Raw genomic sequence first — 14203 nt, forward strand, 5'->3', positions numbered from 1 at the left:
TACACTGTCCCGTCTCCCTCTCCCCTCAGCTCAGCCGTCCAGGGCCATCTCGGCATAGGGACCCCTCGTCCTTGGGGGACGGCTCAGCTGAGCCAGGGCCTGGGAGCCCAGTTGTGCGGTGTGACCTCGGGCAGTTTCCCCAACCTGTCTGAATCTTTATCTTTTTCTTTTTCTTCCTCTCCTTCCTTGTAGTTTCCCTTCAGTTCTCTCTGACTCATCTTTCTCTCTCATGCCAAAAACATGTATTGAATGTCCACTGCCCACCAGACACCATGGATCAGAAGCAGGGTGGGCGTGGCAGGATATAGGGCTGATCCCTGCGCCATGGAAGAGTCAGCGTCGGCGTCTGAACCAAGGCCAGACTCTATCCTCCACGTCCTCACTCTGTGGCCTTGGGCAAGTCACTTCACCTCCCTGAGCCCCAGTTTCCTCATTTAACAAATGACAAAAATCGTATTGTGAGATTTAAGTGGGACATCTGGCTGGTAATGGGTTATTCAAAAGTTCTAAAATGCCACCTTTATCTCTACCTCAAGGCCTGGAAACCCTTAAGGAAGTGAAGGGGTGCCTCTCTAACGGTGGGGCCCCTGCATCCGTGACCCTGGGTATAAGACTTATTTGGGAAGCAGGGCGTTCTTCTGAGCACCCCACAAACAGTCTATATTGCTTGCCACCTGCTCCACCCACACATAAGAACCTCACTTTTGTGCAGGAAAGGGACTCCTGATCTTAACTTGCACATAAAATGTTTTGGGTACCATTTATTGAGCATCTACCATATGCTCAGTACTGAACAGATACTGTCTCTAAACCCCAGAGGTGGGGACTCTTATTACACCCATTTTATAGAGAAGGAAACTGAGGTTCAGACACGTCTAGGAATTTGCACAGAGTAACACAGCCCGCTCTAACCATTGTACAGCACTTCCCTTGCACAAAATGATGAAGGCCCCTATCTGTTCTGAAGGGGAACCTTGAGTCCATGACCACCCTCCCTGGGCCTCAGTTTTCCCCTCAGTAAGTTTTGAATCATTACTTGTGCAATTACGTAAGACAAGGCAGGGTTTCCCAGTCCCCCTGAACAGATAGAAAAACTGAGGCCCAGAGCAGGGCAAGGGCCCCCTGGCCACCGGAGCCTTTGTTGTCCCTCAGGGCCACTTGGCATTTTTGCTCCAAAAATCAGGGACCTGGTTATCAAGTGTGCACTATATACTAGGTCCCGGCCTCGGTCATTTTGATTGAGCCTTACTCCAGGCCTGAGAGGAACGAATTCTTGCCCCCATTTTGCAGAGGGGGAAACTGAGGTATGGAGAGCTGAAATACCTGCCCGTGGCCACACAGCTGGTCAGGGCAGAGTGGGCACTGGCTTCTTGACTGATGTTCACTCATCCTGCTCCTTCCTCTGAGCTCTCGCCAGCTGCAGGGGACAATTTCTGTAACAGTATCTGTAAAACTGGGCAGTTTCACTCATTTTACAGGTCAGCAGGACTCAACGCTGTGTCATGAGTCTGTTCACCAAGACCCAGGCAGGGCCCATTTGACCCAGGGACAAACATCCACTAAAACAATACAGGCTTGTTTCCTGCTCTTTGTCCCACGGGATTGGAAACTGGGACCAGTTTTGAAGCTGAAATCCCTCAAGAGATATGGAAGTTATTCTAGAAAAAGGGCTGGGGGAGGCCCCAGGCCCCTGCATCTCCAGGGACCCGCCTTGCTCAGACCTCAGGGTGGGTAAGAAGCATAGGAGTCTGGAGGACTAGAGGGCCCAGGAGGAGCGATGCCCCACCCCCCTGCCCTGGATGCTAGTGGGAAGGGTCCGAGGTTGAGTTCCTGGAAAGTTTTCTTTGTTTCCTTCTGGCACCCGGTGGGTCTGCAGGGATGATAGTGAATGGGAATGAAGGGAGGATGGGAAGCAGGTAGGGGTGAGTGGACGGCTGGGTGAGTGGATGGCTAGATAAATGGGTGGGCAATGGATGGGTGGATAGATTAGATCTATCATCTGAGGGATGGGTGAGATGGGCAGATTACCTGGGTTTTGCTCCAGGAAGAGGCGTGCCTGTCTCTGTGGGTATGTCTGCATCTGTACCCAAGGCTGTGTCTGCATGTGTGACCGTCTCTGAGCAACTGCATACCCGCGGATGCCCCAATCTGCTTTTGTGTCCATATCTAATGGCATGTTGGTGTCTGTGTGTGTCTGTGAGCTGGGTGCATCTGGACACCTGTGTATTTGTATGTGGCTCCTGGTGGGTACCCGTGTGTCTGCCCGTGTCTCTGTCCTGGCATGTCTCCATGCTTTTAACCTGATTTTGTGTCCATGTCACTGCATGTCCAGGTTTGTCTGTTGTATGTGTAGGAGTGTGTCTGTGACTGTGTGGGCTCCACATGAGTCTGTATCTGTATATGTGTATTTTTCTGTCCAGGTGTCTGCTACCCAAGGTCTGTCACTGTGGGTCCAGATATGTCTGTGTCCTGATTTAATTGTGTGTCTTTGCTGTCCCAGCCCTGCACTGTCTGCTCCCCCAGGGGGAGCCCTTGCCTGGCCACCATTCCCTCCTCCCTCTAGGGCTCCTGCACCGCTGGCCAGCGCAGAGCGTGGGCCCAGACTGGGCAATAGCAGCCTCACCAGGTCCCCGCCTTCCCCCTCGGCCCCGCCCCCGGCCCGGCCCCGAGCGGGCTATAAGTTCCCTGCGCTCAGCCTCCTCCACAGCGGCTGCCAGTGGTCCACACCGGAGGGTCCTGCCACCAGTCCCAGGAGACACTGCCACCTTGACCATGGCCGAGGGTGAGTATTAGGGTCAGGGCTGCCGCTCCCCAGGAGCCCTGTGCCCGGCTGTCGCTCCCTGGTCTCGGTGCTAAGCCAGTGCAGCCGGGGTCAGGACAGGCTGGGGCTCAAATCTTGGAGAGCAACATGAGGTCTGGGCTGGGTGAGGGCTGCCTGGCTCCCAGTCCTGGCTGGGCTTGGGGCCTCAGTTTCCCCATCCCCAGGGCACAGTCATTGACCCCTGGCTTCCTGGGCCAGATGAGGCAATGGAACATGAAGGCGTGTGTGACCTGTAAAGTGCTGTGTAGTGGGCATTGTTCCTGTCCTCAGTCAGTTATTTGGGCTGGGTCCTGCTGTGTGTCAAGTGGCATAAGGCTGTGCAGGGGCTGTTGGCCTGGCCTCAGAACACTTAGCTTTGGGTAGTCCCTGCCAGCTGCGAGGAGGCGTGCCTGCTGGCCCAGGCGGCGTGCAAGCCGACCCTGGCTGGGGCCAGAGAGGAGGCTCCAGCATCCTGTGGGGAGTGGGCTGAGAGCAGGATGGCCTTAGGTCCCTCTGGCTCTCAAGTTCTGTAACCCTAATCTTCGGCCACTTGTTGAGTCTCAGTTTCCCCTTCTAGAAACTGTTCTTTTAAAAAAATTTATGAGAGAGAGAGAGAAAGAGAGAGAGAGAGAGAGAGAGAGAGAGAGAGAGAGGCCTGGATTTGTTGCTCCACTTATTGATACCTTCATTGGTTGATTCTTACATGTGCCCTGACCAGTAATTGAACCCGCAACCTTGGCGTATTGGGACAATGCTCTAACCAATGGAGCTACCGGCCAGGGCTCCTTTCTGTAAACTATGGGTGTAATGCCAGCCCTTGGTACATCTATGAGGGCTGAGAGGAGTGGAAAAGAGGCTCAATTAATTTCCCACCTGCCTACACACACACACACACACACACACACACACACACACGCAGTGCTACCATGCCACATGCCAGGGGAGGGGATTTCTACAGTGAAGGAGGTCCCTGCAGTAATGCTGCTGGACCCAGCATCCCGACGGGCCCTTGGGTCGGGTCTCCATTTGAAATGACCCCTGCACACTGCAGTCTGGGAAGGAGCTGGGGGAGGGGAATGTGGACAGGGCCAGGGGCCATTTGGGGCAGAGATGAGTGGGAGGAACCATGAACCTGCCTGACCTGCTGTGAGATCTCAGGTCCTTCTCCGGGACGCAGTTCCCAGGGTGTGGGAAGGAAAACCAACTCAGGACCGGCTGTGGCATGTGGCTAAGGTGACCCTTGTCCCTAGTGCAGCTCCGTACCCTCATCCCCAAGAGTGGGGCTCGGTGGCCTTGGAGATGACAGTTATGATGAGCCTCCCACCCCGATGCCCCAGGGGCCACTTCTTACAGGAGTCCCCCGGGCTGGAAGGCCTCGGGTCCTTCCTCCGTGCAGACATCCTGTGATTTCAGACCCTCGGGTTTCTACCCCTTTAAGCTGGGCATGACTTTTGGAAATCCTTCTCCAGACAATAGCCTCAGAGCAGGGACTGGCCACCTCCCAGAGGGGGACAGCAGTGCTCTCTCTCCCGCTAAGCAGGCCAGCGGAAGTTCTGCTCCTGGTGGAGGTCTCTACCGCAGTGATTGCAGGGGCTGGGCCTCCCGGTGTCCCCTCCCTGGCGGGAGAATAACACAGGACACAGTGGAAGAGGGGAAGGGGGGAGAGGCGGGAAGATGGAGAACAAACCCTGAGCTGTGAGCGAGGTGGCTACTAGTGCAGGCTTCAGAATCTACAGCCCTGGACTCAAATCCCAACGCTGCCATTTGCCGTGGGACCTGGGGCCACATAATGCCTACCTCTGCCGTCGCTGGGCACTTCGCACCTCACTTTCGGGATATTCCATGGCAGGAGGCAGGAGACCTGAATTGGTGTCCCAGTGGAAGGACTGACTTGCAGGGTGACTTTGGGCAAATCCCCACCCTTGGGCCTCAGTTGGCCACATACTTCCCAAGGGCCCCACAACTCTGAGAGTCTGTCTTGCGCTCTTCCCCGACCCGGTGGGCTTCCCAATCTTGACCTTGAGCTTGCCAAGGTTTATGAAGTTTGTGCTTCCCTCAGACCCCCACCCATCCCAGCACCCCTACCCCTGCCTGGTCGTCAGCTCCTGTCCTGAGCTAAGCCCTGGGGAAAGGGTGTCCCAACATCCCCAACATCCTCTGCTAGAACTCACTGCAGCCCTTTGAGGCTTGAGTGAAGAGGGCACAGAGAGGGAGAGACACCTGTCCAGGGTCACACAGCTGCACAACAGAACTGAAACCTAGACCCAGAAGACTCCAAAATCCCCATCATTTTAAAAACCTTGTATTATGGAGCATATTGAGCAAACATAAAAGTATAGAGATCCCTGCTGGTGTGGCTTAGTGGTTGAACGTCAACCTATGAACCAGAAGGTCACAATTCGAGTCCAGGTCAGGGCACGTGCCGAGGAGGTTTCAGACTCAATTCCCAGTAGGGGGCGTGCAGGAGGCAGCTGATGGATTGATGATTCTCTCTCATTACTGACATTTCTATCTCTCTCCTTCTCCCTTCCTCTCTCTGAAATCAATAAAAACATTTTTTTAAGTGGAGAGAATGGCATAATAAATGTGCTTGTTCTCATCAGTCTCAACTGCCACTAGCCTATAATTGCTTCTGCCTCCTGCACCCTTTTCTGGCCGCCTCCCCGTTATTTGGAAGCATCGTTTCATTTGTAAATATTTCAATATATGTCTCTAAAGGATAAGGCCTCTTTTTTTAGATGTAAACAAATGAACAAAAATTCCTTAACATCACCATTATTCCATTAGTATTCAAATTTCCAGTTGTCTCATACATGTAATAACTGTTTTAAGTAGTTGTGTGTTTTTTTAATCTGATAGCACAACGGTTGGAATGTCTCTTAAATTCCTCATAATCTATAGGTTCTCCTTTTAACTCACCCCCATTTTTATTTGTTAAAGAAACCAAGGACTTTGCCTTTTGTTTCCCTCAGTGTGAATGTTGTGTCCTGGTTCTTTGTTTAAAAACTTCCTCAGTCCTCTGTATTTCCCATAAATTGAAAATTGAAACTAAAAGGCAAGCCTGTGTAATTAACCTATCCCAAATACTGCCCTTGCTTTAACAACAAAACACACACACACACACAGACACACTCCAACAACAACAACAAAAACACCCAATAATGATAGAATAGCTGGAGTTTACTAATCATTTACTATGCACCAGACACTGTACTAAGCGAAGGAGCATGGTAGGGGGTGGTAGCTGGCCCGGGGATGCCGCCCGGACTCATGCCCCTCATTGTCTCCGTAGATCTGAATGTGGAGAAATGGGACCTGGAGCTGGAGGCCAATGGCCGTGACCACCACACGGCAGACCTGTGCCGGGAGAGGCTGGTGGTACGGCGGGGCCAGTACTTTCGGCTAACGCTGCATTTTCAGGGCAGAAGCTATGAGGCCAGTGTGGACCGCCTCACCTTCAGTGTCTCAACTGGTAAGTACCTTCACACCCCCTACAGCCTGAACTTGTCCTGTTCTGTGATTCGCTTGTCCCCTGACAGACAATGGAGCAGGTGACTCCATTCCTCTTTGCCCCCCTGGAAAATCCCCAGCAGTCACTAGCCCCGTTTCCCAGATGAGGGAACTGAGGTGCAGAAAGTTGAGAGACTTCACCCAAGGACACGCAACTTTGTAAACAAGTCTGTGCTTCTGGACACCTTGGTTCCTAAACACCTGTTATCATCAGGGTTGGGGTCAAGATCTTTTGTGCTCATTCCCACATCAAAACAACTTTCCAGCTCTTATCAATAGCTGCTTCCCAAAATCCACGCAACCCGGCCAGGCCTCTGGGATCAGACCCAAATGAGGCCCAAATGAGGTCTGGGTGCTGGAAAGAACCCAGCTGGCTCCAGCCCTAGGGAGGCTGGCTCAGGCTCAGGGCTGCACGGACAGACCTGGGTTCTGGTGCAGACGGGGCTGCCTACCTGCTGTGTGACCTGGGGTGAGTTGCTTAGCCTCTCTGAGCCTGAGTTATCGTGTGAAAAGCAGTCATGGTGAAGGGTGTTTAAGTGAGAAGGGCCTTACTTGGGGGAGTGCCCTGTTGACATTAGTGGCTGTTGCTGATCTTGCTCCAGGGTCTCCAGTGATGGGTAAAGGGACATCGAGACCCCAGCCACCCCATTCCCCAGATGCCCATGCCCATTCCTGGGAAAGTGGCTTTGAATGCCGAATCTGCTGCTTTGGTTTCCAGTGGGAACCACTCCTTTGAGGTCATCGAGGGGCCACCTGGTTGGGACTCTGGCCCAAGGGTGGGAACGGGCAGCTCTTTCTGCGGTCACTGAGGGCAGGCAGAGCAGCGGGCAGGAACTAGCTGCACCCACCTGGCTGAGGCCTGTATTTATTTACCTGGGAGGCTGTTTGATAAGGCTTATCACAGCGCCTGCAGGCTGGCCACGGATATCCCCTTCATCCCTTTCCTCCCTCCCCTTCCGCTTTGGGCAGGAGCACACCCACTACCCAAAGTCACCCCCACACACCCAGCACCTATGGGGCCCTTTCTAACAAAGGGGCCTCCAGCTAGTCTCTGATCTTTCTAGCTTCAGTTCCCCTTCTGTAAAGTAGCAGGTTGGAGTACGTGACAGTGGTGCTCTGAGAAGAGTCAAGTATAGGATGATGAAAATCACATCTATGGAGCACCTACTGTTTGCATGCCCATTCTAAATCCCCCCATCTCGGAAGCATAAGGAGCCCCATTTTACAGATGGGAACACTGAGGCTCAGAAAGGTCACATTACGTGCACGGGTCACATGGTGTCTGTGAGAAAAGAAAACTCAAACCCGACCCTAGAGTTGAAGTTTCTCATCACTGTGACCCCATAGCAGTTACCTTCAAGTGCCTGCCAGGCCTCAGTGTATTCCTCTGTGAAATGGAACGGTAGACAACTACCAGCCTGGCAGCCTGTGACTTCCCCCTTCCTTTTTTTCTTCTTTCTTTTTCAAGGTGTCCCCTTTCTTTCTCCTCAATTATCTAAGTGTTAGGTAGTTAGGGTTCCAAGTTCAGGGTTCTGAAGGTAACCAGCCTTCCCACCCCAACAACTAATCTCTGTTCTCCAGTCTTGGCCAAATTATCTCAAACCGTAGCCAACCTGCCCTGGCCACTTCCACAGCCCCTGCGGGCGGCCGCGGGCGGAGGTCACAGGCTCTCGGGATGTACACAGCTTCCCCTGTCTGAGCAACTGAGACCCTCCCCGGGGCCGGGGAGCCTTGAAGGACAATAGAAGGAAGCCAGGCCTCCAACTCCAGGCCTGGCTGGTGTCAGCGCCCAGCCGCTGGGCACCCTAGAATGTTGGAACATTCTCGCTTGGGATCTTCCTGTCCTACCTCTTCAGGGAAACTGAAGCTCAGAGAGGGCAGATCGCTGGCCAAGTCACCCACAGAATGAAGTGTGTGGCCTGACCCCACACATCCCCGAGGGCTGCGTGTTCCACCCAGACAGTCCGAGACCTGGCAGGCTCTGTTATGGGGTACAGACCACAGGAGACAAACACCACCTTTGTTACCAGATTAAAGCCACGCTCCCTCCAAGGGAGGGCCAGGGCGTGAGGGTGAGTGGGGTGGGAGTGAGACCGGCCAGAAGGAGTGAAAAGAGCTCTTATGAGGCCAATAGAAGGCTCTGCTCTGGACGATTCCCCTCAGCCACCACACCTGGCCTCCTGCCACCCTGGTCTGGGGTAGTGCCCAGGACCCTCAGGTCCCCAGAGCCATTTAGGCCCAGGGGGTCCCTGCAGTGTCTTTGGCCCCACAAGAGTGCAGTGTGGAACCGCAACCCAGGAACTTTCGAAACCAGTTTACGTGAGCCGCGGTGAGGCCAGGGGACAGCCTGTCCTCATCCCCCCCTCCAGGACCCTTGGAAGAAAGGGCCGTGTGGGGGGGGGGGTAGGGGGCGGGGGGGGGGAGTACGGGGGGGGGGGAGGGCACGCCTAGGTGCTCCGTTGTCCTGGGACAGAGAGAAAGGGAAGTGTGTTTCCTGACCTTTCCCTGGGGCTGGTATGTCAATAGTGACTGTGGCTATGGGACCTGGCCCAGGTTGTAACCGTGGTGACCAGATCATTGATCTTCCAAACAGAGACAATTCTGAGAGTGAAAGGGATGCCATTAATAATTATACTAGGACTACAGGCAAAGACTGGGACTGTCCCGGCAAACTGGAACATGGGGTCACCCCAACTTTACCCCTCTTGCCTCAGTTTTCATTTTACTCCAGTCTCCAAAATGTTATATGGCCTGAGAATGCTGATTTTTAATGGTCCCCCTTAACCCTTTGAGTGCCAACCAATATCCTAAGAACTATGCTAAAATTGCCAAGGCATTTTTGCTGATTTTACAGCAGTTTAGGAAAAAAATTATGAATCGCAAGTAAATGAAGTTACATATTCAAAAACTTAAGGAAACCTTTACTACATTGACATATTTAGCAATATCATCATCACTAATAAAAGCAGACTTAGAACTGGACGCCATTTCGAAGCTTTGGTAGTGCTCCCGGCACTTTTGGCGAAAGACAGGAGGAGCGCAATCGCCCTCCCCGGCACTCTAGGGGTATATATACATATATATATATATATTGATTTCAGGGAGGAAGGGAGAGAGGGAGAAAGAGAAACATCAATGATGAGAGAGAATCATTGATGGGCTGCCGGACAGGGTCCCGGAGGCCAGTGTCAGGCCTGTTAGTTCATGATTATATTTGGGCCTGGGTGTGGATGGTGGCTGGGTGTCGGGAGGGAGCCCCTCAGTGAGCAGGCCTTGTATTGTCAGCAGCAGTGGGCTGGGCTGCAGGGAGAGGGTGGACGATTAAAAATAAACCTTCCTGGGCAGCTGCCCAGTCCAGCAGAGAAGGTTCTGTTTCTCTTTTCCGCCACCCAAGTCCAGAAAGGGAGACCAGCCGCCCTCGCCCTCCCCATGACTCAGTCCTGCCTGCAAGGGCCAGGCCCTCCCCTCCACCTGAAAAAGCAGCTATTTGAGGCAGCCCCTCTGCCTCCCTGAGCCTCGAGACCCGCCTCCCGCCCCACCCCCCCACCCCCACACACACACACACACCCCAGGGAGCATCCTCTGGGAATGAGAGGTGCAGAGGGGACAGCCAGAGCCCAGGAACCTGGGCTTGGATGCTGACCCCGCCCAGGGATACCGAATCAAGCACACAGCGGGCACGTGCATACTTGCTTTGATTTCTGACCCTGGGGTAGCCTCGGTTTCCCCCCTCAAGGGAGCCTGGGGGAAGCTGGGAGCGCCCAGGCATTTCATAAAGTGCAAAGGGCGATGGACAGGTGAGGCGGCTGTGAACACTCCTCGGAGCTGTCATGGAGATCCAGAGGCCAAAGGCTGGAGGGCCACCGGGGACCCTGTCCTATCCTCTTCGGAGCCTGGGTTTCTTTTCCTGAAAGGGAAGGAGGACGTCAGTGGGTAAAGGAACTCGGCAGGAAAGGCGGGCCCCCGGGACCACCTACCCAATTCCTGTCCCTGCTGCAGGCGGGCAAACGGAGAGGGGGATGGGCTTGTCCAAAGCCACGCCAGTCCAGAGCAGCGTGACAGACCCTGCCCCAGGCTGCACTGACCCCTCTCCCAGGAGGAATCTGTCTACAGCTTGTCGCGCATTCCTACAAAACCACCCTCCAAGCGGGGGGTTTGATCCCCATTTTACAGATGGGAAAACCAAGGTTCGGGGAGATGAAATCTCCTGCCAAAGTTCTCTCCATGGTTAGTGGCATAACTAGGCCTTGAATCCAGGCCCAAGGACCCCTGGCATGTGCCAGGCCCCTGCCAGTCCTGACTTCCTCCCTCCCTGCCCACCCCTGGCTCATGGCCCCTGCTTTCTCCTTCCACAGGCCCAGCACCCAGCCAGGAGGCGGGGACCAAGGCCCGCTTCCCGCTGTCCGATGCCGTGGAGGAGGGTGCCTGGACGGCCTCAGTGCTAGACCAGCAGGACAGTGAACTCTCGCTGCAGCTCATTGCCCCAGCTCACGCCCCCATCGGCCTATACCGCCTCAGCATGGAGGCCTCCACCGGCTACCAGGGCTCCAGCTTCCTGCTGGGCAACTTCACCCTGCTCTTCAACCCCTGGTGCCCAGGTGAGGTATACTCCATCCATGGGCAGGTGGGAGGTGGGCAGGGCCAGACCTACCCATGGGAGCTACTGAGGGTGAAAGATGGGGCAGAAGAGACATCAAGGTAGACTGAGTGAGGCCCACTCTTTGCAGCTCCGTGCTCAGCTCCCCCAGACCCTGTGATGTGAGGACTCCTCTTATTCCCATGTACAGAGGAGGAGACAGGCTCACAGAAGCACAATGACTTGTCAAAGCCTCACAGCCACCAAGCGGTCTTAGCCCATGTCTTGTCCGCATGTTCCCATGGCCCTGTGAGCTGGGCGTGGAGGTGGCCGGGTTCTGAAGCTCCACTCAGGAATGGGGTGCCTATGGCTCCCACCTGGTACTGTTTCATGGGGCTCTGTTTTAAACCTCACCAGACCGGCAAGAGGAGGGGAAACCGAGGGAGGTGGTGGGGTGGGGTAGCCAGGAGAGGGGGGCAGGAGCAGTTTTATCTAAGTGTCTCCCCACACACGCTCTCAATTATTCCTCTCAACCAGCGCAGGGGGAGAGGTCAGCGGCCTCATGTCACAGGCAGGGAACTGAGGCTCAGAGAAGTGAGGGGGCTTTTGGCAGCTCCTTCAGTAAGTAAGTGGACCCGGCTGCACGAAGCTGGGGAGTCGGAGGGGACACTCGGGAGGACCGAGGCCAACTTGAGCAGATGGGAGGAGGCAGGGGCTGCCACAACGCCTCTTGGGCCTCAGTTTTCCCATCTGACTAACAAGGCAGTCAGCTGGGTTTCCTTCCTGCTCCTACACAGCAAGGCAGAGAGGGAGGCCTTGTGGGTGGGTCTCAGCCCAGGAACTGGTGTCTCCCCTCAAAGTCTCGGCCCAGGACAGAAATCCTGGTCTCTCCAGCGTCAGATAACCAGCTTCTTACAGGCCATTGCTTTATTTTTCTTCTTCTCCATTTGGGGGTATTTGATAACATATTTGAGCAGAAAGATGTTTTATTTTCTCTTTTACATACTTTGGCTTTTATTTCTCATTATAACAGTAAGACAGGAGACTGTCCTCTTTATAAAACCTCAAGCACTGCAGAGACAGCCACCCCTTGTCACCCCTCCTTGGGGAACACCATCATAGCCACCATGGGGGGCTCATCTCCTTAGATTTGGGCACATGTGCCTGGAGATATCACCGCATTGAGCTCCTCTGTCTCCTTTAATGTAAAAGGATCCCACAAATACATCAACCTACTGGGTTGTTTTTCTTCTACAATATGTCTTGAGGATCTTTCCACATTCATCTGCACACAGAGACTCATTTTTTTAAATATATTTTATTTATTTTTTACAGAGAGGAAGGGAGAGGGATAGAGAGTTAGAAACATCGATGAAAGAGGAACATCGATCAGCTGCCTCCTGCACACTCCCCACTGGGGATGTGCCCGCAACCAAGGTACCGATGCCCTTGACCGGAATCGAACCCGGGACCCCTGAGTCAGCAGGCCGACACTCTATCCACTGAGCCAAACCGGTCAGGGCTAGACTCATTTTTTTAATGTGTTTTTATTGACGTCAGAGAGAGGAAGGGAGAAGGGGAGAGAGAGAGAAACATCAATGATGAGAGACAATCATCAATCATCGGCCTCCTGCACGGCCCCTCCTGGGGATTGAGCCTGCAACCCGGGCATGTGCCCTAACCGGGAGTCAAACCGTGACTTTCTGGTTCATGGGCCGATGCTCAACCACTGAGCCACACCAGCTGGGCCATCAGCTCATTCTTTTTGAGCTCCTGAGTGACCACATCCTGTCCGTGTGGCTCTTTCATTCATCTGGTCCCCTACGTCAGGGTTTCATCATGGGGAGGGTGTTGCACCCTTGCTTCCGTGGCCACGTGGGACAGGATCGGCCTTGCTGGAGCCCGCCGTGTGCTTGTTTTAGTATATGTGCTGCCGGAGCGGGCACGTGTGTGCTTGTTTTGATTTCTGACAACCTGCGGAGCTTACAGCCCGTTGGCAGCCCAGCCCGTGGAGCAGGAACATGCAGTGTCCTCCTCCCAGCCAGCACTGTGCGAGTTCAGCGTCCAGCGAACAGGGAGCAAGGTTCTGGGGATGTCCTCCTTCCTCTGGAACTGTCCCCTCCCTGCCCACGGGCTGCGTGGCGGTCAGCCAAGCAGCACAGTGACTAAAGAAGTGACCCACATCCCAGGGTGAGAGCCTCGAGGAAGCAGTGGGCCTGGTGATTGGAAAGCAGGAAGTTGGGCTCTGTGTGGGGTGGGGCTGGAACGAGGACACTGTTCTCCCTCTGGGGCAGAGGGCAGGATCCGCCCGTGACAGGGGACCCCCTGTCCCTGAGCTCCAGCATGGACAGGATCAAGTGCCCGTTACAAGCAAGGCTTCTGTCCCCAGTGCCCCACCCTTACCTGAGCTGGGAACCTGAGCTGGGGTCACCCAGTGTGCTGACACGCTCACTCCAGCTCACTCCGATGGGAAAACACTGTGGGCATTTCTTTCTCTTTCATTCTTTTTCCCACACTGCCAACTGATTTATAACCACATGGTTCACTTATCGTAAGGCTAATTTGTATTGCACAATTTCCGGAGCCAAAGAGCAGGATACATAGACACTCAGCCATGGCCACATCTGCCTTGCTCCATGCAGTACAAGTGGGGGTGCTGGTCACTGCAGAGGGGCCGGTGGAGCCCGGGGCCGGAGGGGTCCTGGCCACTATATTCTAGCCCAGCTTTGCCAGGAGCACCGACTGTGCTTTCTCAGGCAGAGCCTGGGGCCACCATTCCTCAGGGGCCCACAAAAACATGTGAATTGTTTTAAAATCAGAAGAAAACAGTAAGTGTTTAGACCAGAGAATATGTCTTAATATATAATATTACTATATCCATCCTTATACTAATGCAGGCATGAAATACATTTTTAATATATACATTTTTTTTAATGGAAGCAAAAATGCCCAGGGCCCACCAAAGGCATAGCGAGGCTCTGGAGTTCCCCTTCCTCCATTTCTTCCCCTGTGACACGGAGATGGTAAAGGCCAGCCTGACATCTGACCTCCTGCCCTCTGGCCCCGGCTACCTCCGCCCCCTTGTCTGTCCTCACTAGTCATAGGGAACTAAGTGCCCTGCATTTTTCAGCCGCTGCAGCTTGGCTGTCTCTGGTCCCCTGCTTACATGTCGTAAGGCATCAGATGCCACCTGCTCCAGGTGGCTGTGCCTAACCCCCGAGCTGGACGGGACCCCACCTCCCCCCAGCGCCGCAGACACACCTCCTTGGCTTTCTCTCCACCCTGAATAGTGCTCCTTCCTCACACTGGCTCGGGCT

At 54.2% G+C, this 14203-nt stretch overlaps 1 protein-coding gene across 1 annotated transcript in view; it reads left to right on the plus strand.

Annotated features, from left to right (window-relative positions):
- Window positions 1-2661: 2661 nt before the first annotated feature.
- The window catches only part of TGM2 (transglutaminase 2), a 30797-nt gene continuing 19255 nt past the window's right edge, over window positions 2662-14203 (plus strand). Inside the window, exons 1-3 of the mRNA XM_036322946.1 lie at window positions 2662-2782; window positions 6093-6272; window positions 10666-10908. Of these exons, the coding sequence (XP_036178839.1) occupies window positions 2773-2782; window positions 6093-6272; window positions 10666-10908 (433 nt within the window). The 5' untranslated portion in view covers window positions 2662-2772. The remainder of the gene's footprint in view (window positions 2783-6092; window positions 6273-10665; window positions 10909-14203) is intronic.

Source organism: Myotis myotis, unplaced genomic scaffold (genome assembly GCF_014108235.1).
Source record: "Myotis myotis isolate mMyoMyo1 unplaced genomic scaffold, mMyoMyo1.p scaffold_m19_p_9, whole genome shotgun sequence".
Lineage (NCBI taxonomy): Eukaryota > Metazoa > Chordata > Mammalia > Chiroptera > Vespertilionidae > Myotis > Myotis myotis.